The 17,742-nt window shown below is 49.0% G+C and overlaps 9 protein-coding genes across 9 annotated transcripts; 5 read left to right on the forward strand and 4 right to left on the reverse strand.

Annotated features, from left to right (window-relative positions):
• Positions 1-70: 70 nt before the first annotated feature.
• CPAR01_09932 (isoflavone reductase) lies at positions 71-1,231 on the forward strand (the record flags this gene model as incomplete). Its single annotated transcript, XM_060494195.1, has 4 exons — positions 71-166; positions 236-520; positions 610-939; positions 998-1,231. 4 exons carry the CDS (start codon positions 71-73, stop codon positions 1,229-1,231), a joined length of 945 nt encoding a protein of 314 aa, XP_060346377.1.
• Positions 1,232-1,572: 341 nt separating this feature from the next.
• Positions 1,573-2,307, reverse strand: CPAR01_09933 (glycosyl hydrolase family 11; the record flags this gene model as incomplete). The annotated part of the gene is made up of 1 exon (XM_060494196.1): positions 1,573-2,307. One exon carries the CDS (start codon positions 2,305-2,307, stop codon positions 1,573-1,575), a length of 735 nt encoding a protein of 244 aa, XP_060346378.1.
• A 2,290-nt stretch (positions 2,308-4,597) lies between these two features.
• On the forward strand, positions 4,598-5,509 carry CPAR01_09934 (uncharacterized protein; the record flags this gene model as incomplete). Its single annotated transcript, XM_060494197.1, has 1 exon — positions 4,598-5,509. The coding sequence occupies one exon, from the start codon at positions 4,598-4,600 to the stop codon at positions 5,507-5,509; it is 912 nt and encodes a 303-aa protein (XP_060346379.1).
• A 209-nt stretch (positions 5,510-5,718) lies between these two features.
• CPAR01_09935 (major facilitator superfamily transporter) lies at positions 5,719-7,379 on the reverse strand (the record flags this gene model as incomplete). The annotated part of the gene is made up of 4 exons (XM_060494198.1): positions 5,719-5,858; positions 5,926-6,677; positions 6,735-7,118; positions 7,186-7,379. The coding sequence occupies 4 exons, from the start codon at positions 7,377-7,379 to the stop codon at positions 5,719-5,721; spliced, it is 1,470 nt and encodes a 489-aa protein (XP_060346380.1).
• Positions 7,380-8,236: 857 nt separating this feature from the next.
• CPAR01_09936 (aldehyde dehydrogenase 3H1) lies at positions 8,237-9,904 on the forward strand (the record flags this gene model as incomplete). The annotated part of the gene is made up of 2 exons (XM_060494199.1): positions 8,237-9,431; positions 9,495-9,904. 2 exons carry the CDS (start codon positions 8,237-8,239, stop codon positions 9,902-9,904), a joined length of 1,605 nt encoding a protein of 534 aa, XP_060346381.1.
• A 1,240-nt stretch (positions 9,905-11,144) lies between these two features.
• On the forward strand, positions 11,145-12,515 carry CPAR01_09937 (uncharacterized protein; the record flags this gene model as incomplete). The annotated part of the gene is made up of 3 exons (XM_060494200.1): positions 11,145-12,137; positions 12,203-12,370; positions 12,483-12,515. The coding sequence occupies 3 exons, from the start codon at positions 11,145-11,147 to the stop codon at positions 12,513-12,515; spliced, it is 1,194 nt and encodes a 397-aa protein (XP_060346382.1).
• Positions 12,516-13,588: 1,073 nt separating this feature from the next.
• CPAR01_09938 (uncharacterized protein) lies at positions 13,589-14,525 on the forward strand (the record flags this gene model as incomplete). Its single annotated transcript, XM_060494201.1, has 3 exons — positions 13,589-13,948; positions 14,026-14,351; positions 14,414-14,525. The coding sequence occupies 3 exons, from the start codon at positions 13,589-13,591 to the stop codon at positions 14,523-14,525; spliced, it is 798 nt and encodes a 265-aa protein (XP_060346383.1).
• Positions 14,526-14,665: 140 nt separating this feature from the next.
• Positions 14,666-15,001, reverse strand: CPAR01_09939 (uncharacterized protein; the record flags this gene model as incomplete). Its single annotated transcript, XM_060494202.1, has 3 exons — positions 14,666-14,763; positions 14,814-14,905; positions 14,970-15,001. The coding sequence occupies 3 exons, from the start codon at positions 14,999-15,001 to the stop codon at positions 14,666-14,668; spliced, it is 222 nt and encodes a 73-aa protein (XP_060346384.1).
• Positions 15,002-15,695: 694 nt separating this feature from the next.
• On the reverse strand, positions 15,696-17,451 carry CPAR01_09940 (uncharacterized protein; the record flags this gene model as incomplete). The annotated part of the gene is made up of 3 exons (XM_060494203.1): positions 15,696-16,473; positions 16,534-16,834; positions 16,893-17,451. The coding sequence occupies 3 exons, from the start codon at positions 17,449-17,451 to the stop codon at positions 15,696-15,698; spliced, it is 1,638 nt and encodes a 545-aa protein (XP_060346385.1).
• Between the last annotated feature and the right edge of the window lie 291 nt (positions 17,452-17,742).

A 17,742-nucleotide genomic window follows, 5' to 3' on the forward strand; every position in this document is an offset into this window, starting at 1 on the left:
CAGTCTACCTAAACCAGTAACATTCAAGATCTTTGCCACGTACCTGAGCGAAGGAGAAAATTCAGAAGATATGATGGCGAACAAAATCAAAGTCGCCATAGCCGGCGCTACTGGGAACACAGGCTCTTCCATTGTGAATGCGCTGCTGAAGAGTCCCGAACTCTTCGTAAGTTGGATTTTGTCGGATCGGATCTCTGCACTTGGATTTGGGCGCATCTAACTCACTTGGCGACAGGAAGTTACAGCTCTAGCGAGACCCTCCTCGATAAAGAAGCCCGAGCTCGTTGAGTTTGCAAAGCAAGGCGTCCACGTTAAGGCGATTGAGCTAGATGGGCCAACAGAGGCAATTTCCGGAGTCCTCACTAACATGGACGTCGTCATCTCGTGCTTGACCTTGTTCACATTTCAGGAGGAGATGAATCTTATCGAAGCATCGAGCAAGGTTAACGTTGGTCGATATATTCCAAGCTTTTGGGGCCCGATCTGCGCACCCCGAGGCGTGATGATGCTCAGGGATAAGGTGAGACTCCAATGAAATGGTGTGCCTCATGTGAAGTGTTTTCACAATCGATATTGAGACTATTGCTAATTCGAGCATCGGCATGGCAGAAACAGGAGTTCGTTGACCGTATCTGGGACCTCCATCTGCCTTATACCATCATCGACGTTGGATGGTGGTATCAGCTGACATTGCCTGCCCTACCTTCAGGCAGATTTCGCCCAATGGTAGAAGAATACTGCACCACGCGTGTGATCGGGGACGGCAATACCCCTTGGGCACTTACCAACAATCGTGACATTGGAAATTTTGTCAGCCGAATCATCGCCGATCCGAGGACCTTGAACAAGATGGTTTTTGCATATGGAGAGGTCAAGACACAGAATGAAGCCTTCGACATTCTTGAGAAGGTGTCGGGAGAAACTGTGACACGAGAATTCGTACGCTCACTGAACCCTCGTCCTTTTCTGGAAAATAAGGCACTGACAGATGGCTTAGATGACTAAGGAAGAGCTGAAAGGCATTATCTCCCAGGGTCGCACAGGTCAGGACATTATGACAATCAACCCCGAGATTGGTATGGGAGAGTATCGGAATCTGCTTGGTATTCGAGGCGAGAATACTCCTGAGTATGCACGCTATCTTGGATATCTTGATGCGAGGGAATTATATCCAGATGTGAAGTTCACAAGCTTTGAAAACTATGTCAGAGGTATCTTGCAAACAGTTTGAAAGCCTGGAAAATTTCTAAGCCAACGGCGACTGGGCGTGTGGCTCTGAAACGAGAGCTTCCAGTCTGGGGCGAACTGTCGAATTTAGACTTTCTACGACACATCGGCTCTATTTAAGAAAATAGACTCCGTAAAAACTTGAGATTAATATTTCATTGCGAATATATATGTGGCAGAATGTATTTGATACTTGGTCATACTTTGACCCAAATAGAATAGGTACAATAGAGGGTAATAACCCGTGTTCTGAGGCTGGCAGATCTCTTAAGTGCCTTCCGATGTTGAATGAAATGCAGATAAGTTGACCTCAAGATAAGGGCGAAACAAGTAGTCATGAAGTAACTAGTTGGTGACAGTTTGTTTTGCCGAGCCAGCGCCATTCCAGGTCTCGACAGCAATGACCTGGAAGTTAAGCGTACCCAAGTTCATACCGTAGCTCTTCCAAGCATTGAAATGATTGGAAATAGACACCGTACCGCTTGTAAGACCGCTGTTGCGAACCGAGATGTATTGGTTGAAGGTCTGGGTGCCCTGAATTGATGGGGCGTTGGTGCGCACATTCTCCCAGATGGTATAAGAGCCACCATCACAGGTCACGGTGCCCTTCTTCGTCCCGGTCTGTGTAAATCCGGCAGAGTCCTCAATGACGTAGTACTCCACAAGCGGATTGGTGGTCCAGCCATAGACTGAAAGGGTCGCAAGACCCTTGGTAACTGCGAATGAACCGGAATGAGTGATGGGGGCGGTAGAACCTGGGTTCCAACCGACGCCGACAACGAAGTCGTCTGTGGTATCGAAGTTGAGACTGAAGCTGTTGCCCGAGGGCGTGAAGTTGACAGTGCCGCCAGTCTGGTAGTTTTGGACGTAGTTGGTGCGCTCCTCAAGAGTCATGCCTCGTCTTTCGAGGGACTCATTGCGGCGTGCGAGCATGAGAGGGTGATTGGGTCCCAGGAAGAAGTCGGAAGGGCCCCGTCGCTCAACATGAGGAGGCAGCAACTCAGCTGGCCCGATTGCCGGGGCAGCGAGGCAAGTAGAAATAGTCGAGAGGCTCAAGATCAGGGAGCGAATGGAAACCATCTTGAAAGTCAACGGTTGAAGTGAGCGAGGCGAAAATCAGTTGGTTCAAGGCTGCCAAGAGTTCGGCAATCGACGCAGGTGACATTGATCTTATACAATTCTCTTGGCATCTCGAGACGTAATTATATCAACCATCGAGGCATAGCGTGCCCGATTCTCCTGTGAGCTAGATTCTTGATGTCCATATTCTCATTTGGACGAAACATACCATCTTCCGAGGCGGGGGAATTTAGGCAAAACTAGATGAGCGGACACTTCGTTGGATGAGGAGATGGATAAACGCAGAGGTGGTTCGAACCCTTCGGCCGGATCATTTTGACGAAGCAGGACGTTACTACGTAGACTCATGCTACAGCAGGCGATGGCTCTTTAGAACGGTAATGGTGCAGGGGTTCCCCCGCAAGCTTTCAACCTGCAGCCCCCTGATGCTCCCTGAGACTGTTGCATTCTGGCGGCATGTATTACAGAGAGTGTGGGGAAGCCCCCAGACTAAACCGCATAGTGTATATCTGCGGTACCGAAGGTGACCGGCTAATTTGGGACAGGCGGCTCGGCATTGAGTTGATCAAGTATATGCAGCTGGATCGCAGTGCTCACCTTGTATTGTGCCTTCGGTACACCTACATGCTGCTCGGCATCGTACCCGATCTGCGTCGTATTCTTGAGTCTTTACCGGCATGCACGCCGTACTTGAAGTGCCCCGAATTATACTATCCTTACTATGTTTGGAAATGACGGCTCCTAGTTCCGCGAAAGGTGCGCACGGCAATTGCCAAACCTCATGAAACTTTCCCTGATTAACAAAACCAAACTTGGGAAACGACGTTCAAGATACGCCAACAGTGAGGTAGAGCTATGAGTTGTGAACCAGCAGGACTCCTCTTAATCTAGATCCAATCTTTTCGTATGGTAGGAGGACTGATCAGCCCAAACGCGGTTCAGCAAGGCATTAACGGATAAAGGAGTCCGCCTGGTACTCTTCTCCCCTCGATCGGCAAAGACGGCAGCGGCTCGGGTGATGTGCGAGTCGTTCGGGCTCGATGGCCAAAGCTCCTACATGATTCTGGTGCACTGCAATTAAGCTGGAACTGATCAACGACGATCCGAAGTCGGGCCGTGTTCGAATGTCTGTTGTATCAATGAAGGGGACGACAGAGAGGAATTTTCAGCTATTATTTAGGGGGGCATGAACGGTTGCCAATGGAGTGATACCATATTGCTGAATGTAAATGAAGCTTCGTCCCCTCCCAGCTGGTACCTCTTTAGTCTCTATGGGGCATCTGGTTGCACAAATTTAAGACCCTAGCTAAATGTTTTATCCGAAAAGAGCTTTTTTGATCTTTGTTATCCCAAATGCCCCAGTTGGTAGTCACTCGTGTCTTCCTATAAATCCCCTAACCTCGCCGGCATCCTACTAATTGCCTGCAGACTAACATCCTGTGAGTCCTTTAGCAAGCGGCTTTGCGAAAATTCAGAACTACTTGTTCCGTAAGAAATTGCCTGCCTTTTAGCTGAGCCTTTTCCAGCTAGCTATCCATGCCGCGACAACATATGGAACTAACTCGTAGAACAAGGCAAATCAACGCATATCCTCTTGAGACTCTTCCCTTTACTTGCCATTCTCGGCATCTTCGTGCTCAATTGCGAATATGCTTACTATCTGCAGTGATGCGAGGGTCTAATATATCGTGATGAGATGTGCTGCTATGCGGAATGGAAGGTCACTGAAGCCTTGTGTTGCCTGTGACACATTTGCCAGGGTCAAGGGGAATTTTGACATAGTATCCTAAAGCTACCAGTGTCAGGGTCATTGGTTTCCTCGGAGGATTGCCAGCCAATGCGTCTCTCCAATGGATCGATCAATGACAAATAGGATAGGCGGAAACTTTAGGAAAGCTGTCATATTGAAAGACTGAAAATGCCAAGATCCTACTTCTGGAATTCGTCGCTGCAATGAATGAATTTGGCACTTCATCTCAACTAACTAACTGCGGGATCCTAATCCCGGTGCGCGGCTTCCGCGCTTTCCGTGGCACTTTATAGCATTCACCCTAGTATTCACACGATCGAAGCTTTGAAATTCTCTCTCGGCTTATGAATCGAGCTGGAAGGAAATCTATCAGATGTGGGTAATGATGTAATGAAGCATAAATCATTCTAGTAAACACGGAGAACATTCTTCTCGTAGAGAGAACTATAAAACGATGAACATTCTCCTCTCTAGTCAGTACACACGATATGGAAACATCAACAGCCACACGAATTACGATCATATCTCATCCGCTAAAACATGGCAACAAAAACGCTCGTCATCGGCGGTACCGGTTTGGTCGGAGGCCATGCTGCTTTGTATCTTCGATCCAAAGGAAGCGATGTTACTATTGCCGGACGGAAAAGGCCCAGCGATGTTCCCGTATTGTCCGAGCTTCCTTTCATTCAAGGCAACTATTTGAACGGGGATTTCGGTAAAGAGATCCTCTCAAAATTTGAAGCAGTTGTCTTTGCTGCCGGCAGCGACGTTCGGCATGTGCCTGTTGGACAACATGTGGATGAGCACTATCTTTATGCCAACGGCCAGGCCATACCAGAGTTCGGAAACCTCGCCAAACAAGCTGGAGTCAAGAAGTTTATTCATATCGGCAGCGCCTATCCGCATATTTTACCGGAGGCAATCTCATTTAGCCCATACGTCCGATCCAGGAAGCTTGCTGCGGATGGACTTACGTCGCTAGCTGGGCCCGAGTTCCACGTTTGTAGTTTAGATGCGCCCTTCATCGTTGGGAATGTTCCGGGCATGATCGTACCCATGTTTCGGGCTTACATCGACTACGCCAGAGAGAATTTGCCCATTCCTCTTTTCGCTCCGCATGGAGGGCTGAACTTCATTTCCACGCAATCGCTGTCCGAAGCCATCGCGGGGGCTTTGGAGAACAGCCAAGCTATATCAGGGAAGGCCATCTTGGTTGGCGACCAGAACATGACCTATGCGGAGTACTTTCAGATGTTCTTCCAAGCGGTCGGCAATGGTCAACGGTTGGAGTCACTGGGTCAGGATCACCCGCTGCTACCTCGAGCCACCCTATTTGCAGGTGACAAGGTGGTCGAGTATCAACCTGACTCTGCGGAACTGGCATTATTGGGAGGATACCGCCGTGATGACATCCAAAACGCAATCGAAAATTTAGTCACTGAGTATCAGTAAGCTCACATCTAACTTGGTTCCAACAATGTTGCGGGGGGATTGAGATGTATTTTCGCCGACCAAGTAGAGTGTTCAATAGTATTACAACCAATACTCCTAGTTCCCTTGTCCGCTGTAGCCTTCTTTCTCTACCTAAATAGGAGGCCAAAATGTAGTAAAGCGAACCAGAGTCAGCAGCAGGATTTTCCAAAGAACGTAAAATATTACAACTAGTAGCTCGCAGTCTCATACTGGCTTCGCTGGCGGATTCGTTTGCCAAATTTAAAGAATATCCAAGGGCCTGGAAGTAGTGCCAGTGAAACAAATCCTAGAAGGCTTGTTGCCCAGCCAATACCGAGTTTTTGGTACACTACGAGGTCTCAAATTCAGCACTATGATCTTTTCCATCAAGGGAATAGTTTGAACAAGAAACTCACTTTGTAATGAGAAGAATGGGAACGCAGCAGCAAAGGTATACCTTGCTAAGCTGTTCGCGCTGGCCGCACTTGCTACATTAGAGCGATGATATGTGTCCCCGAGGTATTGGATTGAGCTAATGGTCAATGTGATATTGCCCCAGCCAAAGATGACAATTGCGATGATTGGGACCGCAGCATTGACGTCTGGCCTAGCTGTCCAGCCGAACCAGAAAAGACTAATGGGAAGACCCAAGCTTCCCAACATGGCTGGGTAGAGCCGCAGCTCAGGGGGGATTTCGCTTGGGGAAAATTGTCTTGCCTTGGGCTGATAGATATGATGGTCGCAGAGAACCATGGTGATACATCCAAGCACGCATCCGAAAGCGATCGCTAAGAACACAAGACCCGTCTGAGTGAGAGTATAGCCATGGGTTTTGTCAAAGACATAGAAGAAAGCACCGAAGAACATGAACAGTGTTCCAAACATGCATGCGACATACAAGGAGAGAATGGCCACGATCGGTTCGGTGAAGAGCATATGCAGTGGTCGAAGCAGCCCAACGGTGAGAAATTGTCGCAGTTTCTGTAAGTTCGCAGTCGACCTTGGTTCGACGAGACCAAGTTGCTTTCGGCGACGACGCAATAGAACAGGGTGATAGGACTCTCCAGATAGAAACAGCCAGATCAAAGAGAAGACTGAGAAGAACACTAGAGTGTACTGCGTCCATCGCCAGCCTTTTCTGTCAACAAGGAATGACCCCAAGACTGGACTAGATAAATCATCAGCGATATTTACTCAAGGCTCACACCTGTTCACTTTCTCTTACCCAAGGCCTGGTCCAAGAAATGGAGATAAAATGAAGATCGTTGACGGCAAGCCACGCTCAACAGGCAGATAGGTCTCATTCAGAACGCCCGAACCAATAGCCAAGACGGGCCCATAGAAGAAACCTGACAGAAATCTCATCACACATAGTCCAGAAAAACTATTGGTTAGGCCAGATCCTAATGCAAACAGCCCTCCAAAGACTACGGCAATGATGTGAACAGCTTGTCTGCCAGCTGTTTCCGACAACGGTCCGCCGAGTACAGGACCCAAGCCGAGGGCCAGAACGTATAGAGATAGAGGCAGGAATGCAGCCGTACTCGGCACACCAAATTCTTCTACAAATTTTGATCGAGCTGGACTGACGATCGAGGTTCCTATTGAGCTATCAAAAGAATTAGCGACCCGGGTTGTGGGAGAGACGCCAGTTCGAGACAGAAAAACCGGCTTACCAGGAAAATCCAACGATAGATATCATCGCCAACTGTAAATTCTTCTTCCATTTGGGCCAATTGTAGGGGTTAGACGAGTCATCTTCCCACTTCCATTCACTGGCTTCTTGCCCGCTCTCTGGAGGTTTTGCTTCGCCAGAAGACTGGACGATGTTCATCGTTGTCGTGCTCTGGGATCCATCGTCAACTTGCATCTTTGACTCGGAGACAAATTGATACAGAGAGCCTCTTTGAAACTAAGTATAACTACGCTGGCCGCTTCCGTTGGTGAATTGTCAATTAAGGGTATCATCACTTCAAGTTCGTAAAGAATACTAGTACCACAGCTTCGTTACTATCTACTTACTTGGATCGATAATATCTGTCGCTAAGTAAAATAAGCCCCAGTTGTATTTTGCCGTGAGCAAGAACCGAGTAGTGCAAATGAAATAAGGTTTATGCGGCCGTCCACAACATTCAGGGATCCGATGTAAGTATCGCCTGAGAGGCGTCTGACCCATGGCGTCTAATGCCTGTAGCTGAGCTGTCCCCTACGAAAGCTTGGCGCTCCTGTGTCGGCAGAGTGCCGGCTCACCAGCATCTGTGGACTCCGAGGCCTATCGGTACAGTAATTGACCTTCTTACTTGGGAGTGAGTGGATCTTAGGAAGATAGTCACGCCAGATAAAAGACATGAACTTACCTATTACTTGGCACACACTACGGTATCAACGAGTCGAAGTTGAATCCTAGTGGAAGCTATGTCATCCTCTCAAATTCCCAGATTAAACCAGAGGTATGGTTTGTAATCAGATAGTTCGCTTAAAACATGAGATCTTTACTATGCTACTCATTTGACTGTTGCATTTGTCAGCTGAAGGACGCGGATAGACTGACGGCTATTGTCGATGTCGAATGATTTTGAATATCAGCGCTCAAGTTTGTCCTAATGAAATCCCAAAACCTCCCAAAAGTAGACATTTTAATCATTAGATACCTAAGTCTTCTTGTAACTTTTACTTCTTTTGATACATTGTTACTTCAATCTCCAACATCTTCGGAATATCGGCGTCATGGCGCACAAGCAACCACGTGCATCTTCAGGCATCCCTTCGTTTGAATCAACCACGCTTGAAAATATCTCAGCCGCCGTGAAGGTGGTTCAAGCCACTTTCAAATCTAAGAAAACCAAAGATGTCGAGTTTCGTCTGACCCAGCTCCGAAAGCTATACTGGGGCTTGAAGGACAACATCGACCTACTTCGAGATTCTTTGAAGTGCGACTTGAACCGACCAGTTCATGATGCACACGTTTCAGATATCGATTGGAGCATCTCCGACTGCATGTTTGCGATTAAAAACCTGAAGACATGGGTCAAGGACGACAAAAATATTGACGTCGCTTTGCCGTTCTCTCTTCTTAGACCAAGGATCAGAAAGGAGCCCCTTGGCACGGTTCTCATCATCGGCACTTACAACTTCCCCGTGCAGCTCAATATCTGCCCCCTCATTGGCGCAATAGCTGCAGGTTGTACCGCAGTTGTAAAGCCCTCCGAAAATGCTCCAGCGACTGCTATGGTCCTCACTCGTATCATCGAGGGCTATCTGGATCCTGACTCGTACAGGATCGTCAATGGCGCTATTCCAGAGACGACTGCTCTGCTCAATGAGAAGTGGAACAAAATTCTCTACACAGGTGGAGTCAACGTGGCCAAGATCATCTCTAAGAAAGCTGCAGAAACACTTACTCCGGTTTGTCTGGAGCTCGGTGGCAAGAATCCGGCATTCGTGACGAGTCACGCAGATCTCCGTCTTGCTGCAAGGAGGCTTCTGTGGGGGAAGACGCTCAATGCCGGGCAAGTGTGTGTCTCGCACAACTACGTCCTAATTGAGAGAGCCCTGGTCAAACCTTTCATCAAGTTTCTCCAAGAATCCTATATCGACTTCTTCCCGAAAGGCGCGAGAGAAAGCCCCGATTTCTGCCGCATCATCAATACTCAACACTTCGATCGCATGAAGAGGATGCTAGACAGCTCGCGTGGTCAAGTTGTCTTAGGTGGAGAAACAGACCGTGATGATCTTTACATTGCTCCGACAGCAGTTCTCGTGGAGAGCGAGGATGATGTTATGGTTCAGGAGGAATCATTCGGGCCCATTTGGGCCATTTTACCCTATGACAACATCGACGATGCGATTGCGGTGGCGAATGCGACCGATTCTACTCCCCTTGCCCTCATGGCTTTTGGTAGCCAGGCTGAAAACGAGAAAGGTATGAGAACCGATAGTATAGACACCCCTCGTGATTGATGCTAATACTTGAATTACAACAAAGTTCTTTCTGGTGTTACATCTGGCGGCGCAACTCTCAACGACGCCTTCATGCATGCCGCAGTTCACACTTTCCCCTTTGGGGGCGTCGGATACTCTGGTCACGGATCTTACCGCGGCAAAGCTTCCTTTGACTGCTTCACGCATCGTCGCACTGTCGCCGAGACCCCTGGTTGGGCTGACAAGATTTTCCGCGTTCGCTACATGCCATACCTGGAGTCAGAGCTGAGAATGTCCCAATGGCTGGGCGACGTGAAGCCTGATTTCGACCGCGATGGAAGGCAAATGTTTGGGCTCAAGTCTTTGGTGGATTCTGTTCTTCGGGTCGGCAGTGACTCGGGAACCGGTGCGCTCTTCCGCTGGACTATCATTGGGGTTGGTAGTTGGTTGCTGTATGGCCGTTCATGGGTTTGAGGTACCTAATTTGGGAATGGATCATTGAGTCCCTTGGCTCTTGGCCGGCTAGTAGAAGTTGTACTTGAGAGACATTAACCTTTCGCATTCGCTTTGTGCCAACTTCATCCTAGTATGTTCTGAAGGCCTCCGTTACGACAGGACATCTATTTGTCTTGTGATACCTTACACCAAATCGCAGGCTCACTACATTCAGGTTTACTATTGCGCAGGCCGAAATTTCTTTGCGTGATTCCTAGAAAAGTCGCTCGGTCTTTTACCATATATAGGTTATAATTCCAACTCATGTTGAGACCTGATTATTCCTCAAATTGGGTAGATGGTCAAACAAACGTATGATATGGGACGGCGTCATAGGAAACTGAGGTGTACTCATCCATACGTGAAATTTTTGTCCGGTCACACCAGCTCAGTTGCAGCGTAGGTATCGTACCGAAATAGATCTGCCGCGTGGCATTGCCGAAGACAGCTTAAGAATCCAACAAACCTCTTCGGCATTGGCTGTTGTAAACACACAGAGGTACTTGGGAAATAGTCTGGACTCTAAGGACTCCCATGCACCTACGGGATGTGGGCGGTCTGGAATAAGGTTGGCTGCCTACCTACCTGGCGACACAAGGATGGCGACACCGCTGATGACTGGATGGGTACAAGATAAGCAAGCGAGTGAGGCCAGATAAAGTTTGCTTAGACTGCATCATTAAATGGCTGGGCTAGCGGGCCGGGGCGCTTCAACCCCCCGGCCATCTGCAGCCGAGACTACGGCGTCCCGGGGTGACCTCCCTCTAACTTCTTCTTTCAGAAGTTCGGGGCTTATTTCGATACCGAGCGGCCTTCACGCCGTCCGCTGACGAATACATGCAACTTCGGCGATGACGGTGAGGCCTGGGCAAGAGCTGCACCCTCGTTGCGTAAGTCGGCATCCCTTTCCATTAGCCAAACCTGGAACATGACAATCGCACTGCTAAAGGGAGGGATTCAGTAATTATCCGTTTCGCAACAGCCGTAACCCAGCCTTGGCCCTCACATCATCGCACGGCCATGTATCTTAAACGAGTGTAAAAAGATACGGGCTTGAAGACCGTCTATATTGGACTCGGGGCTATAAGAACTGTTGAAGCCTCTAACACCAAACATGTGCGTGCATGACCTTAGTCCTATAAGTCGAGTCTTTCTTAGTATCTTACACCAATTTACCTATATCGACACATACTGGTCCTCCTCTCCTATCTACGACACTATGGGATCTTTACCACTTAACCCTGATGTCCTCGTCGTCGGCGCAGGTCCCGTGGGGCTTTTTGCTGCCTTACGTCTGGCCAAAGCAGGTGTTAGCGTCACCATACTCGAGAAAGACAGCGGTCTCTCCCAGCTTCCTCGGGCTTGTATGTTTTACCCTCAACCTCAGTTCGCTTTGGCAGAAGCCGGCATTTGGGATGCCATCATCAAGGGCGGCGGGTTTCGCAGTACTGGCCTTGACATCCGTCTGCCTCCAATTTCTAATGAGGAAGGCGGAAAGAAACCTGGAAAGGTTGTTGGATCATTCCCGAAAGACCCGAAGCATGACCCAAGTGGCCCGCCAGTCAGACCCCCAGCAATCAGCATGCTTAACATGGCGCAACCTGAGCTCACCAAAGTCTTGATGGAAAAGGCGACTGAGACAGGACGTGTCCAAGTCCTCTTCAATAAAGAGCTGGTTTCGATCCTCAACGACGGCTCCAACGGATCCGAAACCGTTACGATAGCAGTCAAAGATCTCAATACCGGGCAAATCGAGGAGCATTTTGCTTCATTTCTTGTGGGTTCAGATGGAGGCAGATCCAAAACTAGGTCCCTACTTGGCATCTCCTTTCCTGGACACACTTGGCCTGAGAAGCTCATTGCGACAGATGTCTGGTTGAAAAACACTGCAGATAGCCCCGTCACGACAACCCTTTTGATGGAGCCGGTGCATTACACCATCATCACCCCTCTTACACCACCCGTGAAAGGCGAGGTGACGAAGTGGAGACTCACTTTCGCGGTTGATCCCGAAGAGCTCAATACCAAGACCGAGAAAGACCTTCTCTCTGAAGAATACATTTCACGCCATTACGAGCGCGCTTGGGCCGGACCACGACCCTTGACATACAAGATCGATAGAGCAGCGACGTACACCATTCATCAACGCCTGGCCTCTAACCTGAGGCGAGGAAGGTGTCTCTTAGCTGGCGACGCCGCACACGTGAACAATGTAGGAGATGATGAGGCATGACAAACATTCGAGCAGGTCTATTAGAGCTAATTTTGATGATATAGGTTATTGGTGGATTGGGTCTGAGCAACTGTCTAATGGAATCCGTTGCTCTCAGCGACGCCCTTATCTTGATCCTCAAGGAGGGGAAACCTGTCGACCCGGTACTGACTATGTACTCGGATGAGCGACGTCAAGTCTTCCAATTCTTCATTGATCCTGTATCTTCCTGGGTAAGATCTCTGCATTGGCAGCATTATTCATAGTTCACATTCCCCTCGGAGTCAAAGGAAGAAAGAGGTGCTGACAAGTCCCATGAACAGAGCAAGCTAAGAATTCAGGCAGGCGAGCAAGATGATTGGTTCTTCCGCTGTTTGAGTGATACTTCAAGCCCATCATTTGCACGATGGGTTGACATGATGGAAAATTTCTGGCCAACAAGAATAAGAGAGATGGCCAAAGCAGTCTGATAGGTCTCAAGCTGCTTAGTTATCGGCCGTTGCGATTCAAGCCATTCTTCTTGCACTCAGTCTGTATCCTGGTTTATCTTGCATCGCATCGCAGTAAGCCACAATCACGCGAAATTGCAACATCCAGCAGCACGTGTGTATGCTGCATATTGTACTGCAATTGTTCCAGATCTACTTGTGCAATGCCATCTGTGATAGTCGGACCTATTGCATCATCTTAGGAAGGAAGAGAAGTTTCGAATTTCGCTGGAATCATGTACTCTTGACACTCATCTTGGAGTGCTAATCCTTGATGAGTGAACGATTGATCTTGAAGGAGCTGTTTTGAGACGGTCTGGCGAAATGGCTGTTGAGGACCAACAATTCGACGATGTATCATCCAAAATACCCAATCGCACGGGGGCATGGAGCGAGTCTTGCTACCACTTGGTGTGCGTGGCTCTGCACTTGGATCTTTCAACTTCGGGCATGAATGGGGTGTGAGGTTCGTCGCCATCCGGGCGCGCCCCTGAGCGGATAGATCGAACTTCCGGCCTGTAGTCTTGACAAATGCGTGATCTTTTCCCAAGCAATCTAAATATCAAATTTAGTGGCATTCCGGCCAAGAGTCAGACAGTTGTCATTTCTTTACTCGTAAGTTCATTCTAGGCATAGTTTGCTATCGTAAGCGTGCCCGACCCGCGCGGGTAATGATCACGCACGCAGTACGGCTCAACGGCGCAGGCCCGCCCCGTAGTCCGGCCGGCCGCTGTGCCGCACTTCAGCGGCGACTCAATCGGGTCCGATTAGGCAGCTGGGCCTCATTCTGGAGGGCAAGCAATAAAGGATCGAAAAAATCCGAAAGAAAGAATACGTATATCTATGCGGTGTTCTCGTGTTTCTTTTCACCCAGATTGATCATCCTCATCTCACATCTCATTCCATCACTTCTCTATACCTCATAGAACACATTGTCAGCTACCTTATCACACCACTTTCACCATGTCTACGCCAGTCAAAAGTCAGCTTCATCTCGTGCTATACCGAGGATTCCCAATTTCCAATTCCTATGTCTGGTCACCTTTCGTCACGAAGCTTGAAGCGCGCCTTCGATTCGCTAAGCTTCGGTTTCGCATCGACCAAGGTTCAATGAGCAAGTCACCCCGTGGTAAAATACCATACATTGAGATCGCCCAACCCAATCAAGATCAGCCGATCACTTTGAGTGACACCAGTCTCATCATCCAACGACTCATCGATGAAGATGTTTGTCCAGACCTCAACGAGCCACTTTCACCAATAGCCAGAGCCCAAGACGCTGCCATCCGCGCCCTTCTCGAGGACAAGCTAGCCTTCTACCAGGTAAGCACAGATGACTGTCTGAGCTATTCCCAACATACTCACAAATACTCACAAATACTTACTCACTTGCATGACAGAGCGCAGAGAGATGGCAAGACAACTACGAAACCATGCGATCAGGTGTAATGGATGCGATCCCGTGGCCAATACAGAATCTCATTGGTCTCCTTGCGTACCGTGGTGTCACTCGGACCCTCTACGGCCAAGGCACTGGCCGTTTCTCTAGTGAAGAGCTTGCAGAATTCCGGCGGGATGTTTGGGGACATGTTAATGCGCTCTTGAGTGAGACTCGGCTCACAGCTCCTGATCTTCAGACACCTTTCTGGGTGTTGGGCGGCAAAAGTCCTTCTGAGGCGGATGCAACCGTCTTCGGCTTCATTGCATCAGGTTTGGGATGTGCAGCGTAGGTCACCTTATCTAGTGCGATTGCATACCCGGAGAAGAAGCTAATAATCTTGGTGACAGGGCACCAGATAGCAAAGGGGTCATAAAGAGTTACCCTGTCTTGGTCGATTATGCGGAGCGAATCCATTACGTTTACTTCGAGGACTACGCTTTGTGGGAAGAAGATGCGTGAGGAATCTATAGTGGAACGAAGCTTTGGAGAGCAAGTATCACTCATGACAAGACCGGCATATCAATTGATTCGCTCAAGTAGTCAATTCTTCTGATGTGGATTAATTCATCAATAAGACAAAGGCTGTATCTTCAACTAGCTTAAACACTGCCGTCTCTGCAGAAGGTCGTAGTCGAAAATTGGTCCGCACAGCAATCGGTGTAGGCTTGACGATCAGCTGGCTCGCATTCATAGCCATCTATCACCTGTTAATTGAATGTATAAGGTTTTGAAACAGGCACAGCATACTCCACTTCTGAATATCCGGGCAGCAAGTAATTGATGCAGTCGTACTGCGATCGCACGAGCAAAGAATGGCTTGTGACACACCGATGAACGGGCTGTTGTTGAGTTTGAGGTTAGAAGAGCTCACATGGAAGGTACACACACGGACGCAACACTTACACGATAGCGAGGAGGAGTTGAGTGAACTGCATCTTGATCCCGAGGACTGTAGAGATAGCTTGAACGTGAATAGGTCAAGAATGATTTTGGCCAAGGAGGAAACGATCGTCGTACTTATATGAGTGAATGAGTCGGCTCCCGGCTTCCCTCACATGACAGGACCAGCTTCCCCAGAGCAAGCAGTTTCCATTCCAGGAGTTAAGGTTATGGCTAAACACATGCGGGTCATAACAAGGCGCTGTCCTTCCACTTCGGGAAGCGTCCGCCGGTAGAATAGATTGACGGGACCCACCCCGGACCGGAGCATGCCACACAAAGAGCCATGATCGCTACGTCGCCTCCGAGTCTGGCAGGAATGACAGTGATCCGATCATCAACGACTATAAAACCACAGATAAGCACTCAAAAATCTGCCCCTGAGTTGACAGGTCAAGAAACAACGTGGATCGATAAGAGTCGAGGGTTCCCAATTCGGCACAGACGCAGTATTCCTCCCTGCCCCTATGCTTTGTTCATTGAGCTAAGTAAATACCCAGGGTATACCCAAGTAGGTACGAAGCCATCACAATACTCATACAGCCTTGCTCCTTTAAGTGCTGCCAATTCAAATTTCAGTGACAAGGATACGATTGGACTGAATGAGCATGTAACTATTCGAAGGAGACTGGTGCGTAGACGAAAAGTAACAAATCGCCACGGGAAGGATCCACAAAGTCATCACATGTCTCAAGCTGATCTACCTAATGACAGGACACCACCGTTCAGAGTAACATTGGTAGCCTTACCAGATGCATCAATGGTGAAAACCACTCGAACGTCCACACTTGACCCCAGAGAGTCAACGTCCTGCCAAGTAATACAGGTCGGCGTACCCATGTCGACTGGAGCACTCTTGTCCTGGAAAACCGCCACAAACTGGTGTTGAGTATTCGAACCAACGTTGCTTGGATACAAACGGAAGTCCAGGTCCTCCAACTTGATGCCTGCAGCATTCGAAATCTGGGCACGGAGGTCATTCTCTCCAGCTGTTAAGGTCGAGACAAGCAGCCCAGGCCCGTCGCGCGAGGTGTTGAAAGCGGCAACGCCCCCAGGTCCTTCAAAGGTGCCAACATATCGCGCCGTCGCCTCAGTAGCGGCGAGCTCTTGGAGCTTTACAATCGCCAGAGAGACGATGTCGGCGTAAACATTTAGATCCGGGCCGCGAGTTGCTTCAGTATCGTGCGCGAGGATCGCGAACCCAGCGTTGAAGTCAGGGGCTAGGCCAAAGTAGCTCGCGTAGTGTCCAATCAGACCAGTCTTGGTGAAGACATCGAGAACGGAGCTGTTCGCATATTGACCAGCGTGATAAATCTCCCAAGGCCTACCGACGCCGTTGCGAAGGTTTGATGTGTCGGCAACGGGCTGCAGCCAGCGGCGAGTGGTGGCTGGTGGTATGAGACGAGAGCTTAGCATGGCGTGGCCTGCACGCGCAAGATCCGAGGAGGAGGAAATCATTGAGAGTGCGCTGCCAGGAGTTAGTCTTGAGCGACTAAGATGTAGAAAAGATGTAGTGTGGAACACATACGCTGGTTCGCCGGTAGCTGAAACGTTCAGATCTCGAGCAAACACCTTAGCATCCTGTAGTGATGATAGAAGGCCGCTGTTCGTCATGTTGAGAGGTTCAAAAACACCAGTCGCGAGAATGCTGTCGAATGTCGTGTTTTCACTACCTTCAACTTTGTTTGCCTCCAATGCCAGGGCGAGGAGCTGGAAAGCAGCGTTTGAGATAATGGGCGTAGTGTCAGGTAGGAAAAGTGGCGGTTGACTACCGAAATTGTCGATGAACTCATCGTGACCGCAATACTTGCTCAAAACACAAGTGTAAGCTAAGAAGAAGCGATTAGTGTCTACGTGTATGCTTTGAGATATTCTTAGCAAACTCACATTCTCTCGCCAGCCCAGACATCTGACCTGCCAGTGACCCGACAGTGATATTATCCCACTGAACTTTCATCTCCCCTGTAGAAACATGCTTGAGCTCTGGCAGAAACTCTGTGATGGGCTTTCCCCATTGCTCGTCTCCAACCTCGACAAGCCATGCGTAGACGGTGAATAGTTGGGTTAGAGTACCCAGAGGAAACACCGTGTTGGAATCCAGTGTCGAGTTCTGCGGGGCTTCGGGGGCTGCGTAATGATACTCAAAAAACACGGGATCCTCTTCTGCCCCATCTGAGCCCGAGAACAAGACCACTGAAAAAGAAGTGGTGTTGGGTGCGATCTCACCAAAGTCTTCGGAACCGCCCGCTTTCACAAGCTGGTCGAACAACCCCGTGAAGCTTTTGGTGAAGGATTTGACAGCTTCAGCGTTCTTGTCGATGGTCGGCATATGATAGTAAGCTTTCAAGAGAGGGCATGGCTGATAAACTGGGTTTCCTGCAAGAGTTATCGGAAGAAAATACAATGAAGCCACTGCCGAAGCAACAGACAATATGTTTTGACGCATGATGAGGGAACGATGTAGATGATGCACGTATTATATGAGGCACGAAGCTGTTTCGGTATGAGATGGCGATGATGGATTTCGACCCCATCTCCACAGCGGACTTCAGATTTGTTATATACCATTCTTCAATGCCTCTCGTCCGCTGTCCTTGTTGCAGCAGGTAGACTATTACCAACTCGACTACGGACACGGAGGCCGCGCACGCAGCACGTCTCTAGCCTACCGATTTCAAGCAGTATTGTTGAAGCAACGACTGAAGATACACCGATCCTCTATTCAAGATCACGTGGA

Source organism: Colletotrichum paranaense, assembly GCF_030867605.1.
Source record: "Colletotrichum paranaense strain IMI 384185 chromosome Unknown Scaffold_8.1, whole genome shotgun sequence".
Classification (NCBI taxonomy): domain Eukaryota; kingdom Fungi; phylum Ascomycota; class Sordariomycetes; order Glomerellales; family Glomerellaceae; genus Colletotrichum; species Colletotrichum paranaense.